Source organism: Apteryx mantelli, chromosome 2 (assembly GCF_036417845.1).
Source record: "Apteryx mantelli isolate bAptMan1 chromosome 2, bAptMan1.hap1, whole genome shotgun sequence".
NCBI classification, from domain to species: domain Eukaryota; kingdom Metazoa; phylum Chordata; class Aves; order Apterygiformes; family Apterygidae; genus Apteryx; species Apteryx mantelli.
The window spans coordinates 68,059,650-68,075,578 of NC_089979.1; the positions used below are offsets into that span (position 1 = coordinate 68,059,650).

At 41.8% G+C, this 15,929-nt stretch overlaps 1 protein-coding gene and 1 long non-coding RNA gene across 6 annotated transcripts; one reads left to right on the top strand and one right to left on the bottom strand.

The window, feature by feature from the left end:
* Positions 1–1,923: 1,923 nt before the first annotated feature.
* Positions 1,924–15,670, bottom strand: LOC106483879 (uncharacterized). 5 transcript variants are annotated; one of them, XR_010883335.1, is made up of 4 exons: positions 15,578–15,670; positions 13,430–13,640; positions 10,781–10,912; positions 1,924–3,031 (listed from the first exon to the last, which is right to left on the bottom strand). It is a non-coding gene; the product is annotated as an uncharacterized lncRNA (long non-coding RNA). The 5 variants fall into 5 exon arrangements; XR_010883333.1 differs by having other exon boundaries at positions 13,258–13,640; XR_010883337.1 differs by lacking the exon at positions 1,924–3,031 and adding an exon at positions 9,242–9,380 and having other exon boundaries at positions 13,258–13,640.
* PPP1R3G (protein phosphatase 1 regulatory subunit 3G) lies at positions 14,240–15,583 on the top strand. The gene has a single exon (XM_013940191.2). The coding sequence runs from the start codon at positions 14,255–14,257 to the stop codon at positions 15,191–15,193; it is 939 nt and encodes a 312-aa protein (XP_013795645.2). The 5' UTR covers positions 14,240–14,254; the 3' UTR covers positions 15,194–15,583.
* Positions 15,671–15,929: the final 259 nt, after the last annotated feature.

The following is a 15,929-nucleotide window of genomic DNA, read 5'->3' on the forward strand; positions in this document are numbered from 1 at the left end:
TTTTACTTGATCAGTGTTAACTGCTTTTTTCATTGAGGAAAGTGGAAAGATGGTGAAGCTGTGGATAGTTAGCTTTGTATCCTATTTTTACACACCCAGGTCCAAATGTTCAGAGCAGTGGTGAATGTAAAAGTGATCCCACTCAGACTTGTTTTTCTAGGAGATTACAAACAGATCTTCTGCCAAGCTGCTCCCCAAAGTGGCTTTTCAAGCCAGGAAGAACACTGAATGCTAACCATGGACTGAGTTTCTGGGTTTGGTTTAAATGCAATTAAAAAAAAAAAAAAGTTTCTTTTAGAGTTAAAAAAACTGTCATCTGGGAAACCTCACACTCACTCTTGTGACACTAAAGTGCAACAATAAATTGGATGGGTAATTCATCTGACAAGCTTCTGGGGAGTAGAAGTGGTTTTCATCTATATTTAAGGAGAGTCTTTATATCTACTTGCCTTCTAAGGATCAGATTGTGGTTTGTCATTGCATGGTGATGGGAAATCTTCATGCATTTGCTCTCTCCACCCAACCAGATCCATTGTTGTTCACATTATGGCAGTGGCAAGGCACATGCATTTTTACAAGATGCCCCTTGGGGCAAGTTATTCCACAGCATGTAGGAAAAAGTTGGAGTATGTTTCTCTCTTTGCACTTTCTGCAGAAGGGAATGATCTGTGGCCATGTTCCCCTGGTTGCTCCCCCTTTTTCGGGAAATGTCCTAGTGAACGTGTCCACACAGACTCCATCCAGCTAAACCCTCAATAGGCAATAAATGTGTCCCTCTCCTTGTCTGATAACAAGAAAGGGAAACATTGCTGCCTTTTCCATTGCTAAATCCTCCTCCTCTAGCTCTGCAGATAACAGGCACCATTTTTTTCCTCAAGTTGTCTAACCAGTTAACATGATCAAATTAAACTCAGAGCAGTTTTGTTCTCAACCGGTACATAATTTTCCCGCTTATATCAATTCATCTGTTAAAAGATACTACCTGTCCCTGCAAACATTGCCTTGGGTGTATCCTTAGAGCATCGTATTTCCAGTAATGTTAGTACTAATCCTGGAATTCCAGCAGGGCACACTGTTCTTTTAATGCACCTTCATGAAAATGCAGAATCCAAAGCAAAGAGAAACATTTCCTCCTATATGCACCTTTTAAATGAAAGTCTGTGTTGAAATTTTAAAAGTATTTAAACTGGGGTGCTTTTTCATTAAGATCAGAGCAGAGTAACTTCTTCCTGTTTCAGTAAATCAAGCTTCCAGTCTGCTTGAAGGGAGAGGATTCACCATTCCCACCAATAAATCATTAATATTTTTTATACCTATTATTGTGTACTCCTTTGTATGTTGATGCATGTTGTTAATAAATACTCTGATTGCAAGACCCCTGCCATTTTCCCTCACTAAATTGCTTTTCTTACATCCCCAAATCCTAATAGGTCCATGCTGCACTTTTTGTGCAAACTTGTGTGGATGTCCATAAGTGTGTTGACTGAGGATGGGCAGCAAAATTTGGCCCTGACATTTTCACATGGTCAGTTCAAACATCCTTCTTCAGTGCCACATCAAGGCCATGCTGTTGCCTATCTCAAGCAAAGAGATGCTGAAAATGCTGCCAGCAGAGGAGGAAAGCTATACAGAGATGAAAATGGCTGCTCAGCCAGCTGCAAACCCTGCCATGACTCAGTTCCTCAAGGTCTGGAACACTAGCATTCCTGAGCAATCCAGCTTGTACACAGGTAAATTCAGCAAAATTCAAAGTTTGAATCTAGAAATGTACTAAAATAGCTGTTCTGGAAAAATTAGTTAAGAATGATTTTTTGTGCATAAGCCCCTGTTTCAACTTTCTTATTCTGGAGTGAAACCTTTTTTTCTTATTTAACTTAATTCACATTATTAGGATTAAGGATGGTTACATACAGCATTGTTCTGAAACACATATTTTTATATTTGCAATTATGGACATGGAGTTTAATAGCCTAACATACTGTAAATCACTTTTAAAAATGAGACTTAGGGTTTCAGATCACTTTAAAACTTTAAAAAATGTTATTCTCTGTTAGCAGGTTATCCTTATCCTTCCACCTTAGATATATTTTTAGAGCTTGCACTATTTTATAGACTACTCCTGTAATGCCAAAGCATTATTCTTATATTGGCATTTAGGTGTCAAAGCATGGCATTTTCACAAGCTGCACTGAAGTCAGGCTGTGTATTCCTATGTCATTCAGAAAGCATTTTTAAAAGTCTCACACTGAGACTTAAATGTGGATTCAGATTTCTAAGTTTAAGTTCCCAATTTTTAAGTTTTGAGTGTGAATTCTTTGCAAAATTCTTGACACCAGTGTTCAAAGAATGCCATAAACACCTGTTAATTGTGCATGTAATATTAATAGGCTTTGAACCATTTCCCTCCAGTTACCTGGAAGCTCCAGTGTAAAGAAAGAGTTTCATGGAGCCTTGGAAGAGAGAGGTAGGGAACAGGCATCTGGCTACATTCATGTAAAAATCTGTAATGTATTTATATAGCTAGAAATATTATCTCCGCCTCTACCTTCTAACAGTGCTTGACAGCAGCTTATATTAATCTGAGCTATAGGATAAAACCTGTTGCTAATTGCCATGATGGGAGGGAAACTAATTTTTGGCATTATAGCCTGAGTCCTCACATTCTGCCTGCTAGCAGTTTGTGTTTGGATGAACTTCTTGTCAAAGCTGCTGTTACTGCTTCTGGTCAAAAGTTTTAGGGAACAGGCAAGCCTTTGTACACGTCTAGAATTTTGTTTTAGATAAAAAATTCAGACAAGAAATGAATTGCACTATCCATTCAGTCAAGCAAGTGGCAAAAATCAGATCACTATGAAGATACAGCATCTCGAATAAGCCTTTGGACTTCATTGGCTGCTTCATTAGAATCCTCTGGGGAGAAAAGAGAAAGCTCACCACCTCACTGCATTTATCCGCTGCACTTGAATGTGAGAAATAAAGAAGCTTGCATCTTGTTGCAGTTCAGTGCCAATAGTCTGTGGGTCTTCCTGTTCTGTAATATGAATCAATAAATGATGAGTTACATGGATTTGGTGGTAAAACATAATGATAAGACACCCACTGAACATATGGCAGGAAAGAGACATAGAATTTCATATGGAGTCATTAATCTTTAAATCTGAAAGCAAGACAAGGTTTACGGTTAAATAAAATGCTCTGCTTTTGGCCAATGTAAACCTTTTGTTCTTGGACTGAGAACGAAGGGACTTGGATTGGGAGACAGAGGCATCCTTCTTGTGGGAGGAGTAAGAAATGCCATTTTTTCTTCACTTAGAGAGATAAATAGAAAGTATGTAAAGTTAAGTGGGTTCCCATAGCCTTGCTTGGGGATACATGTGGTAGAATCTTCATTTGGACAATGGAAAAAGGAAAGGAAAAATGGGGGAAAAAAGTAATAATGGGGAGGAGAGAAAATTACTCCTGAAACAGGCAGAAAGTCCAGAGGAAATGTAATTTATTTTAATCACTGAATCCATTCAATATTCAGAATTAAGATGAATCCATTGCTCTTAAACTTTTACTCAGTTCATTAGTTCATGATTGCTCTTTGGTTGTTAGGCTGCTCTTCCCTGTGACTCCAGTCTGATTACTAAATCACTCTAACTAAGGCCTCCAAATTTTGGTTTCCTAAAATTAACCTGACCACTCTTGGTCCTGTTGAGCTATCCTTAGGTGTACAAGTAAGATGATCAGTTTGAAAGGATGTTGGTAGGACTGCTTATATAATTAGGAAATAGTAAGAATAACCTAAAAGAACAGAGCCCCAGATTATTTTATTATTCTAGATATAGACAGTACTCTCTGTAACCCTGGGATTTTGTCATGGGAGCTGGAAACATAACTGTTATCAGTCAACTTTGTACCCTTAAATAAAATAACAGTAGCATTATGACAGGCAATACTCTGTTGAAAGTTCTGTTTGTTTTAGATTTAGTCTAGAAGTAGGTGGTATGTGGGGGAGAGAGACATCAGTGACCAGAAATCAATTATTAAATTGAGACTCTACAGTTTATGATTTACTTAAAAGATTCTAAGTTATATTCTGCATTCATCTGCAGCAGTATGAACTGGGAATTACTCTCTTAACATCAGCTAAATTATTTGTGGTATAAAGCGTCTTGTTGAATGAGTGACTTCTTAGTGTTGCAAACAGAATAATGTAGAACAGAAAAACTCTGTTCACTTTCTGTTCCCTTTAATTGTGCATTTCTATTGTTTGTATGTGAGACTGAGCAGAGAGTGAATGGCAGCACTTCTTGTTCGTGAACACCTTTGTTTTGAAAAAGAAGTGCCTCCTTTCAACTAAATTATTTTTGAACTCCTTACGGTAAGACCTCTTCTTGAAATATTTTCGCACTGAAATGAGTTCAGTCCTTCTGCTTCACCAAGTAAAAGATAAACAACTCAGTTTTGGCACCATTAGGTTGCATTTACAATCTATCACACGCATAGAGACATCAGAAATGATGTACCGAATCACTAAAGTAGCAGCCTTTTAAATGTCTCATCAGTTTGAGAGGGAAAAGAAATAGGAGGCATGTGGGATTCATCTTTTTGTTTTAGCTGAATATGAAAATGGAGACAGAAGCAGCGTTACAGCAGATTAGTAGTCCAGATACCAGCAAAGGAAACATATTTTGCTAAACTTATTCTTAAATATTTACTGTATGATATTGTGAACTATGTGTTATCTACAGATGGCTCATAAAGGGAATTGCCCTGAATTGTGCCAAGCCATTACTAAGAACAAGAAGGCTAAAAGAATTTTATTAAGGTTGCAATCTCAATTCATGTAGGTATAAATCATGGTAATATTTTTTTGATATGGCTTTAATGCCACAATCACCTGCTATTTTTATGTTTTTTCCTTTTACCATTCCATGTACATAACAGACCTGATCTGAAGATGAATCAAGATGGTGTTGGCTGGATGACTTAGATTTTATTTGCTTCAAATTGCAAAGATTGCTGGAATAGAAGGAATGGTCTTCTTGTTCCGGCAAGTGAACACTACTATAATATAAGGGACTGGATTCTATTATTGCTCCTGACATTAGGCACCTTGCAATGCTTTCTAAATTGCTTAAACTTACTTGGTTACCTATTGCATATTGCTAACTTTCTGCCCTGAGAAGCCAAGCAGTCAGATTTCTGGGGTGCTGAGCACTTACAGCTGTAGCTGAATCAAAAGGAACTATGCTCTGAACATATGTAAAATATTATATATTGATAAGCAAACTCAAAAGTCAAGTTACGCACACCCAAAATGAGCACATAGAATAAGTGGATACTTTTTACCTTTACCTCTCCACAGCTTAGTTCTCCAGCAATAAAATCAGGAGTACTTCTTCATCTCATATTAGTCTACTATTTCTGACGGACTCTGAAGATGTTATAGTTCTGAGCACTACAGAGGATATAATGAGGAAATCTGACTGCATCTCCAGAACAGGACTGAAATATTGTTCAATAAATAAGGCCTACAGCTATGCATTGAACAATGTAGAGAAAAACAATGGCAACAACATTGAGCAGCTGTCCATTCTGTGGGCTTAATGAGACAGTCCTGTGGGAAAAATAGCATAAGTATATAATTAAAGGCTGCAACCTAAACAATAGACTCAAAAAGGCTGCATTACGGTTACACAGGCAATATTACTTCTGGCAGTTTCTAGCAGGTGGGTGCCCAAATCTGTATACTTAACAGTCTTAACATAGATTTCTGTGGGTAATTAATAGTAAGTTCTGCTGTACTCTTTAGAAAGCAACAACAATGCACTGATTTAGGGAAATACAGCATATATAATAACTGAAATGCTGGCACTGCAAAAGAGTAAACTAAGCATGTTTTATTCAGCTGAGTTTGCAGGAAGAGGTTTAGGTATATCTGTGTTTAAGACTGTTGTTGTTTATCAGAAACTTTTGGCCAGTAGGACTGGTCTTGAGAGAAAATTGCCATGAATTCTTCAATGAGCATTAGTGGACATGAGTTTGGACATGAAACTAGGCAAACAGTAGTTAAGTCTAATATCATTTAGCTAACTAGTTTCATATTTTATAATGCTTATGACATTCCATAGCATCAGCTTGCTGGAACTTATCTCCCAGTTGGGCAAAGCAGTGACTTCATTGAAATTACTCATGTGTTGCACCTACTCATACATTTGCAATTAAGTATTTACATAAATGATTTGCAGGCTTAGGTCAAACTATTTTACCTGACCATCAGCATCACTGTAGTTTGTTCAGACATTCTTTGAAAATGTCCAGTGCAGATACAGGTCAGCCTGATCTTTCTTTTTTCTAAACTGTTCTGTGCATTCAGGTTCTTCTACTGCATTTATCAATATATTCAAGAAGTCTACCATTTTTACAGCTTACGTCAATAAAGCACACTGGAGATAGGAAGAAAGCAACCTTCTAGAAATGTAGTCATTTTATTGCATAAAAAAGTGATTAAAATATCTGCTTTGAGTTTCAAGATACGATACTGCAAATCTAGTATAGCTAGAACATTAAGTGAGTTCATGATTTTTTTGGAAACAGGAAATACAGGCTTTTGCAACCAAATTGCCATTTCTTCATTTAATAAAGTTAATTTCTTATAAAAACAATTAACCTGAAAAAAGGCCGGTTTCCTTATGATGAGATTCTACAACAATTTTTTAAATTAGTATGTTAACTTTCCAGAAACTTTTCTATGATGGGTTCAGCTGCAATCCTGACTTTGTATTCATACTCTCCCCTCCTTCATCCTGTGGCCAATCATTCCTGCCTTCCTCTCCCCCCACCCCAGCTCTGGGCTGCTGCAGGTTACCTCCTGAAGTGTGCTAACTTACTCCTTTATTTTTGTTTGATGATCTGCTTCTATCCTAGATTAGTCCCCTGACAGGCTCATGTGTGCCTGGTATTGAAAAACTTTATCGTTTTGCTTTAAACAGAAGAAGGTTCTGATTTTAAAGTGTTTGACAATGCTGGTCCAGCTTTCAGGACAGGTGATCCTTTACATCTTACTTCAATTACTGGTCATTTTGTTGCTGAAGAAAAATGTATTTGCAATTAAATGAATATAAAAAGCAACTACAATCAACCACACCACCAGATAAAGCTTCTTTTCTAACTGGTTTTATTACTGAAGGTGCTGAAATGGAAGTATGTATGACTAACCGCATTAACAAATGAAATATAAAGCTCTTTCTTTACTCCAGAAGATGCTGGATTGAACATGCCTGCATTAATATATGGCTATTTCAGCGATTTTTATTTGTAACTGTTAATGGTAGCTATTATGCCCATTCTTTGCTTTTCCAGGGTTAGGCTGTATCATGCAGTGCTGTGTTGCTTGTTCATGCTCTTCAGAGTTTTAGGGTATAGGATTACTTGTTAGAATGCTATAGCAGTAATAAAGCTGTACTTGTTTCTGCTGCTTTTTTTTTCTACTGTAGAAACTCTTAATATTCTTTAAAAATTCAAGCCTGTTTTTGTTCAGACCACTACATGAACTGTTTCATTCACTGAAATTCTACTCTTCAGTCTTATTTTTCTTTTGCTGTCTTTAAGCAGTATTGCATTGTGCTATAGATAGCTAGTTGTTGGTATGTATGTACGTGAACTGAAACAATCCTTTCATAAGTCATGAGAATCAATATAAATGATTGCGACAAACATTTTCTCTTTTACAGGATGTTCTGTAGGTACCTGTTTTGCTGTTTGTTGTCATAGCTTAGCTGTAGTCCAAAAGCAATTGAGAGCAAAGTTAACTGAGACAGTTCTGAGAGTTGAATTTACTCCTGTTTCCGCAGTTTGGAAAACTACACATTCAAGCAAACATTTTTTAACACAGGGTTTATATAGCAAGATTACTTGGAACAGCCTATTTACGTGTTTTAACCCAAATAAAAGAAACGATTGACATACAACTCACTCAGTTGTGACTGCTGGACTAAAAAGGTTGCCCTGCATTTGCTAGGAGTTATTAGAACATGAGCTATTGCACAATGCTGTTTTCCCAAAAGATAGAGAGGTATCTGAGCTGATGAGGTCAAGTTAACGTTCAGCTTTTAAAAAGCCACGTCAAACACAACTGTAAAGACTGGCAGTGGCTTTGCCAGCTGTCATCATCAGGGCCCTTCTGGCCAGCTGGCTGATTCTATTGTCCTAAAAGAGTCCAAATGAGTTCATGCCTTTATTGATTTCGAGAGAGCTACATGCCTGGTTGCTTGTGACAAAGACAAACAAAAGAATACAAAATAGAAATCATGTGGGTGCAAGTTCATGTCACAGAGTAACCATTTCCAATGGGCTATTAGGGGAAAAAATCAAATGCCTTGGACAGTTAATGTACATGTGCTAACAACTCAAAAAGCTTGTTTAGAGAGGTATTGTTTTGTTATGTGTGTTTTATATAATTTCTAGAAATTCATTTTAAGTGTATTTTGTATATTTGGAATAGTTTGGAGGGTTCTTAGTTAAGAGATAAACACATCTTCTGTCTGAGTAAGTTTCCTTACAAAGTTTTAAGGAGATACTGTTTTTTGTTTCCCAGAGGGACTCTGCTAGGTGTCAGGCCTGAAGCAAAATCCAGCAATTTAAGACAGACATCAACAAAAAGATCAATTATTTTAACTAGATACAGTTTTGGGGCTAGAATGTGCTTTATAACAGACTAATATGAATAAGATGGAACTCCATTCTCACTGAAGTCCAAAGCAACACAATGGCATAATGTAAGGCAGAATTTGATCCAAATTATATTTTTCCTAGATTGCTAAGTAAAAAATCTACATAGAGGTTCTATACACTATGTAAGAGCCTGGATCCTAGTATTCAGAAGCCTTTGAAAGACATGTGGTTCTGCAAATTTCTGTTGGTCATCTGCATTAAAACAAACAAAAACACACAAAACAAAACCCTTCAACTCCTATACTGTAAATACAATTTGGAAGCCGAAACCATTTTTCTCACTGATAATCTGAACTTTGCCTTTCAAACACTGTATACTTGGGTAAAACTGCTGAAATGCAACAATAACTCTACTAGAGAGCTTGTACATTAGGGGCTTTTTTTGGGTCATAGCGTTATTTACTGATTGGAAGTCTACAAGCGTAACTTAAGTAAGGTTTTCAGTGTACCACATGAATATGAAAAGTTTAGTTTAGTGTTCTAAATCATAAATATGAAACCAGAACTTTATACCTCTAAGAGCCACAATAACGAGCAACACTTCTGAAATCTTAGTGAATGGAACTTTTTTTGTACAAAATGGTTTTATCACAGTTTGTTTAAACTCCAGTCTGAACTGAGTGTTTGATAAAGCACTTGAAATCTTTTCCATACTACTTCTGCAAAACAAAAAAAATCAAATAAATCAAGAATCCTTTTGTATCATTACTATGTATCAGTCACATAACTCCAACTTCAGATAATTAGCATTTTACCCAAATGAAGGGATCTTGCCTTATTGCCAAATACTCATGATTAATAACTAAAAAGCATATTCCACATCATTATAGGAAATACAGCCAATGCTGTAACTGAGGAAAACCAGATTTTCATGTATTTAAAGTAATCTCTACTTCCCATAAAGAATGTCAAATACAAGTATGTTAAGAGACAGGACAAAATACAGGACAGACATCTCTAAAAGAGATTCTCTGAAAAGACTCAAACTTCTGAAGGATTCTGTCTGCTGAGTATCCTTCAGAAATTAGGTTTAAATCTTTGGATTTCAGATTTGGAAACTAAAATAATCACTGCCAAATATTTGTTTCAATTTCAATACTTCTTCTAGAACAAATCTAATCTGTGCCTTTTTGGCGTACAGCTGCTTGGTTTTCCTGCACAGAGAAGAAAATTAGATCTAATAAACTAACTTTTGAGTAATTTCTAGTCAGACAGCATAGCCCCCGAGTCTTTCCTTGTTTGACCATCCTCACAAACTGGTAAACTGAAATCTGGTATTCTTATCTAAAATACAGAGAAAATAGTATTTCCCACAGGATAGGGGACATTCTCTCTCTTTTTTTTTTTTAATAATTGAGGAAAGTATTAGTATCCCCCCTGCCGTTTTTGTAGGAGCAACATGCCTATGCCTATTAAAATTGAGACGAAGAATTACATGATTTTCAAAGTGAAGTAATAAGTTAGTTCAGAACTAATGCTGCTAGAATTTGAGAAAAGGTTTTATTACCAATTTTGTGTATGAACAGTGATAATCCCTGCATATTATTTTGTATATTGTTTAACATTGCATTGTAGTTATTATTCATTAATGCTTTCTGAGGAGCTATTGTCACAGGAGATTTTCTTAGATAAGACTTGAGTGGGGAATTGAAGAGATTTGGCATATCTGAATTAGCTACTTTCATAAGCAGAATACCTTCCTCGTAGATTAATAGGAAAATCTGCTACTTTTGGATTTGGAGCTTGAAACTAATATTGAAAGTGCACATAAAGAAATTATGAACAGTGTTTTAAATGGACTTCTGGATTAAACTGGGCACTTGAGTTGAATCAACAGAACCCTCCAGTTACTTGACTCTGGATGTCTGCAAACAGTTTTGTGTTCAAATGATAATTATTGATCCAAGCAGCTTGACCAATTTGTTAAACTGCACATCAAATAGCAGGATAGCTGTATCTTAAAGCAGTGAACAGAAATCTTTGATCTAACAAATCCTGAGAAATACATAACCATGTACTCACAGTTACAATTGAGAAAGCAATATCATGAATTGCTTACCACTGATTTGTGTATTTATATATATTTTTTCATGTCATTCAGTAGCCATCTTAGGATGCAAATGGTCCTGCAAGATGTGTGTGTTGATCGCAGGACGGGGGCATAGAGCGATAGGGTAGGGAGCTGGGAAGCCTGAAGTGGGGGGAAGAAAGAAGAAGGTGCCATGTTGATCCTGTATGTATTTTATAACTTTAAAAATCACTAGTCATACCTCAGGGAATGCAGAAAGCCTTCTAACTGTGAATCTGCTGTCTGTCCTTTATTAGGAAATCTCTCGCCTTTTACCTCAACATTTTCTTTAATAATAAATGTGAATAGTACTTAGCAGGCTGAGAATGGGGTTCCCCCACTCTTTTAAGAGAATCCATTCTGAAAAATTCCAAAGTGAAACAACACTAAATGCCTCCTTAACTAATGATCATTGTCACAGTTTGCCTTTCAGGGATTACAATAATTCACACCAGTTGGGCGTCTGTCTCAATCTGTAAAGATTTATCTCACTTCAAATTACACTTGCTTTCAGAATACTAACAAACAGCACTAAAAATCCTGAACCTTCCTTTATATGCCCTTAATTGCCTGATTTTAATTCTTTTCATACAGTGTGGATTCCTGTTGCCTTAACTGCTTTTCCTTAATTTTTGTGAATAGCAGTCCTTTTTGCAGGCCTGTTTCCCAGAGATATGGAATATATAAGACATATATATTAATTGCTACAATATTACTTAACTTTTATCAATATTTACATTAAGTTTCTCTCCCTTATTTTGCTTGAACCTTTCACATGCCTCTTGAATTTCTATCAGTCCAAATGGTTTTGCATTATCAGCAAATGGCATATTTCTTCCTTTGCTGCTTAAAACATTTGTTAATAATTTGGCAAGCTGAGACAGCATGCTTTAGTGGAATAAACACATGAGGAAGTAAGTGCTGGTTTCTTAATTTCTCTGTTTTCCTCACTATAGAATAAATACTACTTTGAGAACGTAAAGTAGTAGTATTGTATTTTTTCTAAATAATCTTGTAGATATTATAAGTACTAAGCACTATTACCTATACTGCTTCATTTTTTTCATTTGAACTTGGTAATTCTAGGTCCCACAAGCCTAGAATAGTTCATAACATAAGGTCTCATTTCCAGGCACAGCTAAGAAAGGGTGTTATAGCCTGTTCACAGTGAATCTTAGTAGGACAGTGGCCCAGTGCGACGGTCTCGTCTCCTGACTGTTACAGCCACTGGAAGGTTGGGAGTGATGGTGAAACAGATGAATTCTCTGCAAACAGTTGCGTATCAGAAGACTGTCATCCCCCTCCTTCTTGGGATGCACCGCAGACCTCAGCTGAATAACTCAGGAAAATGCTCTGTAGTTTGCTTTCATTAAAATTAGTCTGGTTCATTTGAAGAGTTGAAATGGTGGTACCCCAGCTCACTTGAACTGAAATAGGTAAGGGAGTACTCCTACGAATAGTTCAGCTGACAGCGTGGCGGACACATCAGCTTCAAGCAGAGTGGTGGTGACAAATAGTTGAAGGCAAGCTGGTATTAGTAATGTTTTCCATTAGCACTACTGGTGCCAAAAAGAATGTCTGCCCTTCATTGCTATTCTTACAGTGCTCTAAAACCACTAACATCCAGTGCAATGCCAGAAGTTAGAGAGGGAGTCAGATTATTTGACACTTCTAAATAACTGTTAGTTGTTCAAATCTTCAGTCAAGGAGCAACAAGAATATCGCAACAGCAGTGTCTGCTAAGACAACTATTCTGTAATGTTTCTACTACTTTGACATTCATCCCCCTGTGAAATCCAGACTGCGCATTCAGTTCAACTGTACTGTATTCACTCACATTGGGAAGGCTATTTTTTTGCAAAGACTGATACTAAAAATAAATTATGCAAAAAAAATCAAACTGATAAAAGAAATCCATATTGGGAATGTATTGCCTCAGAAAAAAACAGTGCTATTTCCATGTGCTTTCTAGTTCCTCTTCCCTGAGAAAAACAATGGAGGGAAAGGAAGTGTAATAATGCAATATTTTTGCCAGGCAAATCGTCCATAAACCACAGCACTGGCATGCACAAAGTATAGAATTAAATTTGCAAAAACTCTCAGATATGGGTGTCCCCAAACTGATAAATAAATCTTGTTATGAGGATGTCATCTACTATACATCATGCTCAGAAAAAAAACTGGACAGAAAAAGGACCTTCTACTTCTCTTTCTTTATTTAAAAGGTAAAGTCTGTATTTTGTTTTTCCTCTGTGATTATTAATTGTTGTTAACTAGAAACTTTGAAGATATTCTGACCTTCTAAAAAGGGTGTGTGTCCCTCCTGAGCCTCTGGACTTTATTTTCTACAAGCAGAGTATTGCTAATACCAAATGTGGGGGAGAAAAAAACCCAAACAGAAAAAGAGATTTGCTTAAAAGAAATCGCCCTTTAAAAAGACAACGCATTTGATATTCTTTTTTACTTGCCTTTAGGTTTTTGTCCTACAGTTCATGTCTCGGAGCTTTTCTCTGCAATTAGGAAGGGTGGGTAGCAATTTAAACATAAAAGCTGGGAGTCTCATCATCTCGCAGCTCCCAGAGATGGACATTTCATGAAAAAAGAACAGGAAATAGCGGCAGGACTGTGGGGGACACTTACGCTCCGGCAGGCAGGAAGGGCAGACAGCTCAGCCCGCTCCCCCAGGGGCGACGCAGCGCCCCGCCGGCTCCCACCTCCGCGGCTTTGCTCCACGAGCACTGCTGTCATTTAGACTGATGCCGGCGCGGTGCAGAGCGGACATCCTGCTTAATCCTGACGCTCTGTTCTTTTTTGTTCGTGGGATCTCCGATGCTATGCGATGGATAGAAGCCTAAATAATAATGAAAATTAAAAAAATTAAAATCTGTTCCTCAGCCCTTGACCCCGTGTTGTCGCTTTGCCTTAATTTGTGTGCGTCGGGCGGGGGGGAAGCCGCTGCGGTAGCAGCCGCTGGGAGCAGAGAGCCCCCTGCACAACACTTGTAGAAACAGCTGTTTGTGTGTGGGTGTGTGTGTCTGTTTTGTGGCCTCTCTCCCCCAAACCATAAAATGCCTAGAAACGTTGCTAGAGGCGCTCTGCTCCTTGCTGTGGTAACCCCGGCCCCCAGCGGGATCTGGCGGTGCGAGTCGGCGGGAGACGACGTGCCCGGCAGCCCGTCGCAAATGCCCTGTATTTCCTTATTGTTCGTTTCCAGGGAGGGCCCGCCCCTCCCCGGATCGTCGGCGCGGCCCGCAGCCCTCGCGGGTGGCTCCGGGCCTGGCGGGGGCGCAGGGACGCGCCCCTCGCCCGGGGCCTGCCGCGGGGGCCGGATAAAGCGGGGGCCGCCCGCCCGCCCGCCGCCACAGGCGCGGCCAGCCCCCGGCGGGACTGGACGGGCCGCGCCGGGCCAGGACGGGCCCGGCAGGGGCGAGGGGCGTCGGCAGCCCGCCTTGGCGGCGGGCCGCCATGGCGAGCCCCGCACGCCTGAAGCAGGACTTGGCGGCCCCTTCGGACGAGCGGCGGCCCCGAGGCGCGGCGCCGTCGCTGCCCCGCGACACCTGGGGGAGCGGCGCGGCGGCGGCAAAGCGGGATCCGGCGGAGGAGCGGCGTGGCACCTCCCCCCCGCGGGCGGAGGGGCTGCTGCTGCTGGAGCTCAGCCGCTGCGGACGGTCGCTGTCTTCCGGCCCCAGGCTGCAACAGGAGGAGGAGGAGGAGGCGGCGGCGGCGGACGAGGACTGTTGCACCAAGTGCAAGAAGCGCGTGCAGTTCGCGGACTCGCTGGGGCTGAACCTTGCCAGCGTGAAGCACTTCAGCACCGCCGAGGAGCCGCAAGTGCCGCCCGCCGTGCTGTCCCGCTTGCAGAGCCTGCCCTTGGAGGAGCGGGACTTGCGGGAGCTCAGCGCCGCCCTGGGGCTGCCGTGCGGGGCCTGCCAGCCGCCCGCCCTGCGGCTGGTGCCCGACTTCCCCGCCGGCGAGGCGCTGAGCGCCGAGCGGCTGCGGCGGCAGCGCGTCTGCCTGGAGCAGCTGCGCCAGCCCGCGGCGCCCACCGACGTGCGGGGCACGGTGCAGGTGCTTCCCTGCCCCGGCCCCAAGGAGGTGACGGTGCGCTACACTTTCAACGAGTGGCTCTCCTTCATGGACGCCCCGGCCGTGCCCCTGCACCCTGCCCCGGCGGGTACCGACCCGCTGGCCGAGCGCTACAGCTTCTCCTTGAGCGTCCCGCCGAGCCTGCAGGAGGGCTCGGCGCTGCACTTCGCCATTTGCTACCGCAGCCAGGAGGGCGAGTACTGGGACAACAACGGGGGCCGCAACTACACGCTGCGGTGCTGCAGCTCCGCCGGGGGATGCCCTGCACCGCCCGGCACATACGGCGGCCCGGGGACGGCCACCGCTCCCCTCCATTGAGACCAGCCAGGGGAAGGAGCCGTGATTAGCCAGCAATACCCCGCCTCGACGGCTGACCTGCCCGGGGAGCGGGCAGTTGCCGCCCCCGCGGTCTGCACAGCCCAGCAGCAAGCCTGGGCGCAGGCACGGGAGGCCTGCCCGGCCGGAGGGCTGCTCGCCCCGCGTCGTGCAGCACGCCGGGCCGGAGAAGGCGGCCCGCAGCCCCCTGGCACCCCGGAGGCAAACACCTGCCCCGCTCGGAGCGGCTCGCCGGCACGGCTGTCGGTCAAACGGGTAGCTCCGCGCCGTCCCCGACGGGGAGACCTTGCCCTCCGCTGCCAGCGCTGCCTTTGGAATATAGCTTGAGCTATTGGCCTTTATTAAAAAAAAAATAATAATAAATACCTGCACCCTGGGCCGTCCCACGGGGCCTCTCGGCGTGGGGCTTGCGACGGGCGCGCGGAGCCGTTGACGGCCGTTGGCGCGCGGCGCGGGAAGGCCAACGGGCGGGGGGGGGGGGGCGGGGCAGCCCGCGGCGGCGCCGCGCAGGGACGCTCGCCTTCCCCTGCGGGCCATCCCCTGGGAGGAGTGGGGGTAAAAGGGTTAAAAGGGGTTGTCTGCCCCAGGGTAAAGTGCCTGGGACTGAAGTTTCCTGCAGGGAAAGCGAAAGTAGAACTTTTTGAAGTCAGTCTTGGGAGGGCGATACGCAAAACGCTGAAGTAACTGTCACTGATAATAGCCAAGTTTCTCGTCGTCG

What these genes read in the sequence shown, in the direction of transcription:
- PPP1R3G (XM_013940191.2), top strand. Translation starts at nt 14,255, where the DNA reads ATGGCGAGCCCCGCACGCCTGAAGCAGGACTTGGCGGCCCCTTCGGAC.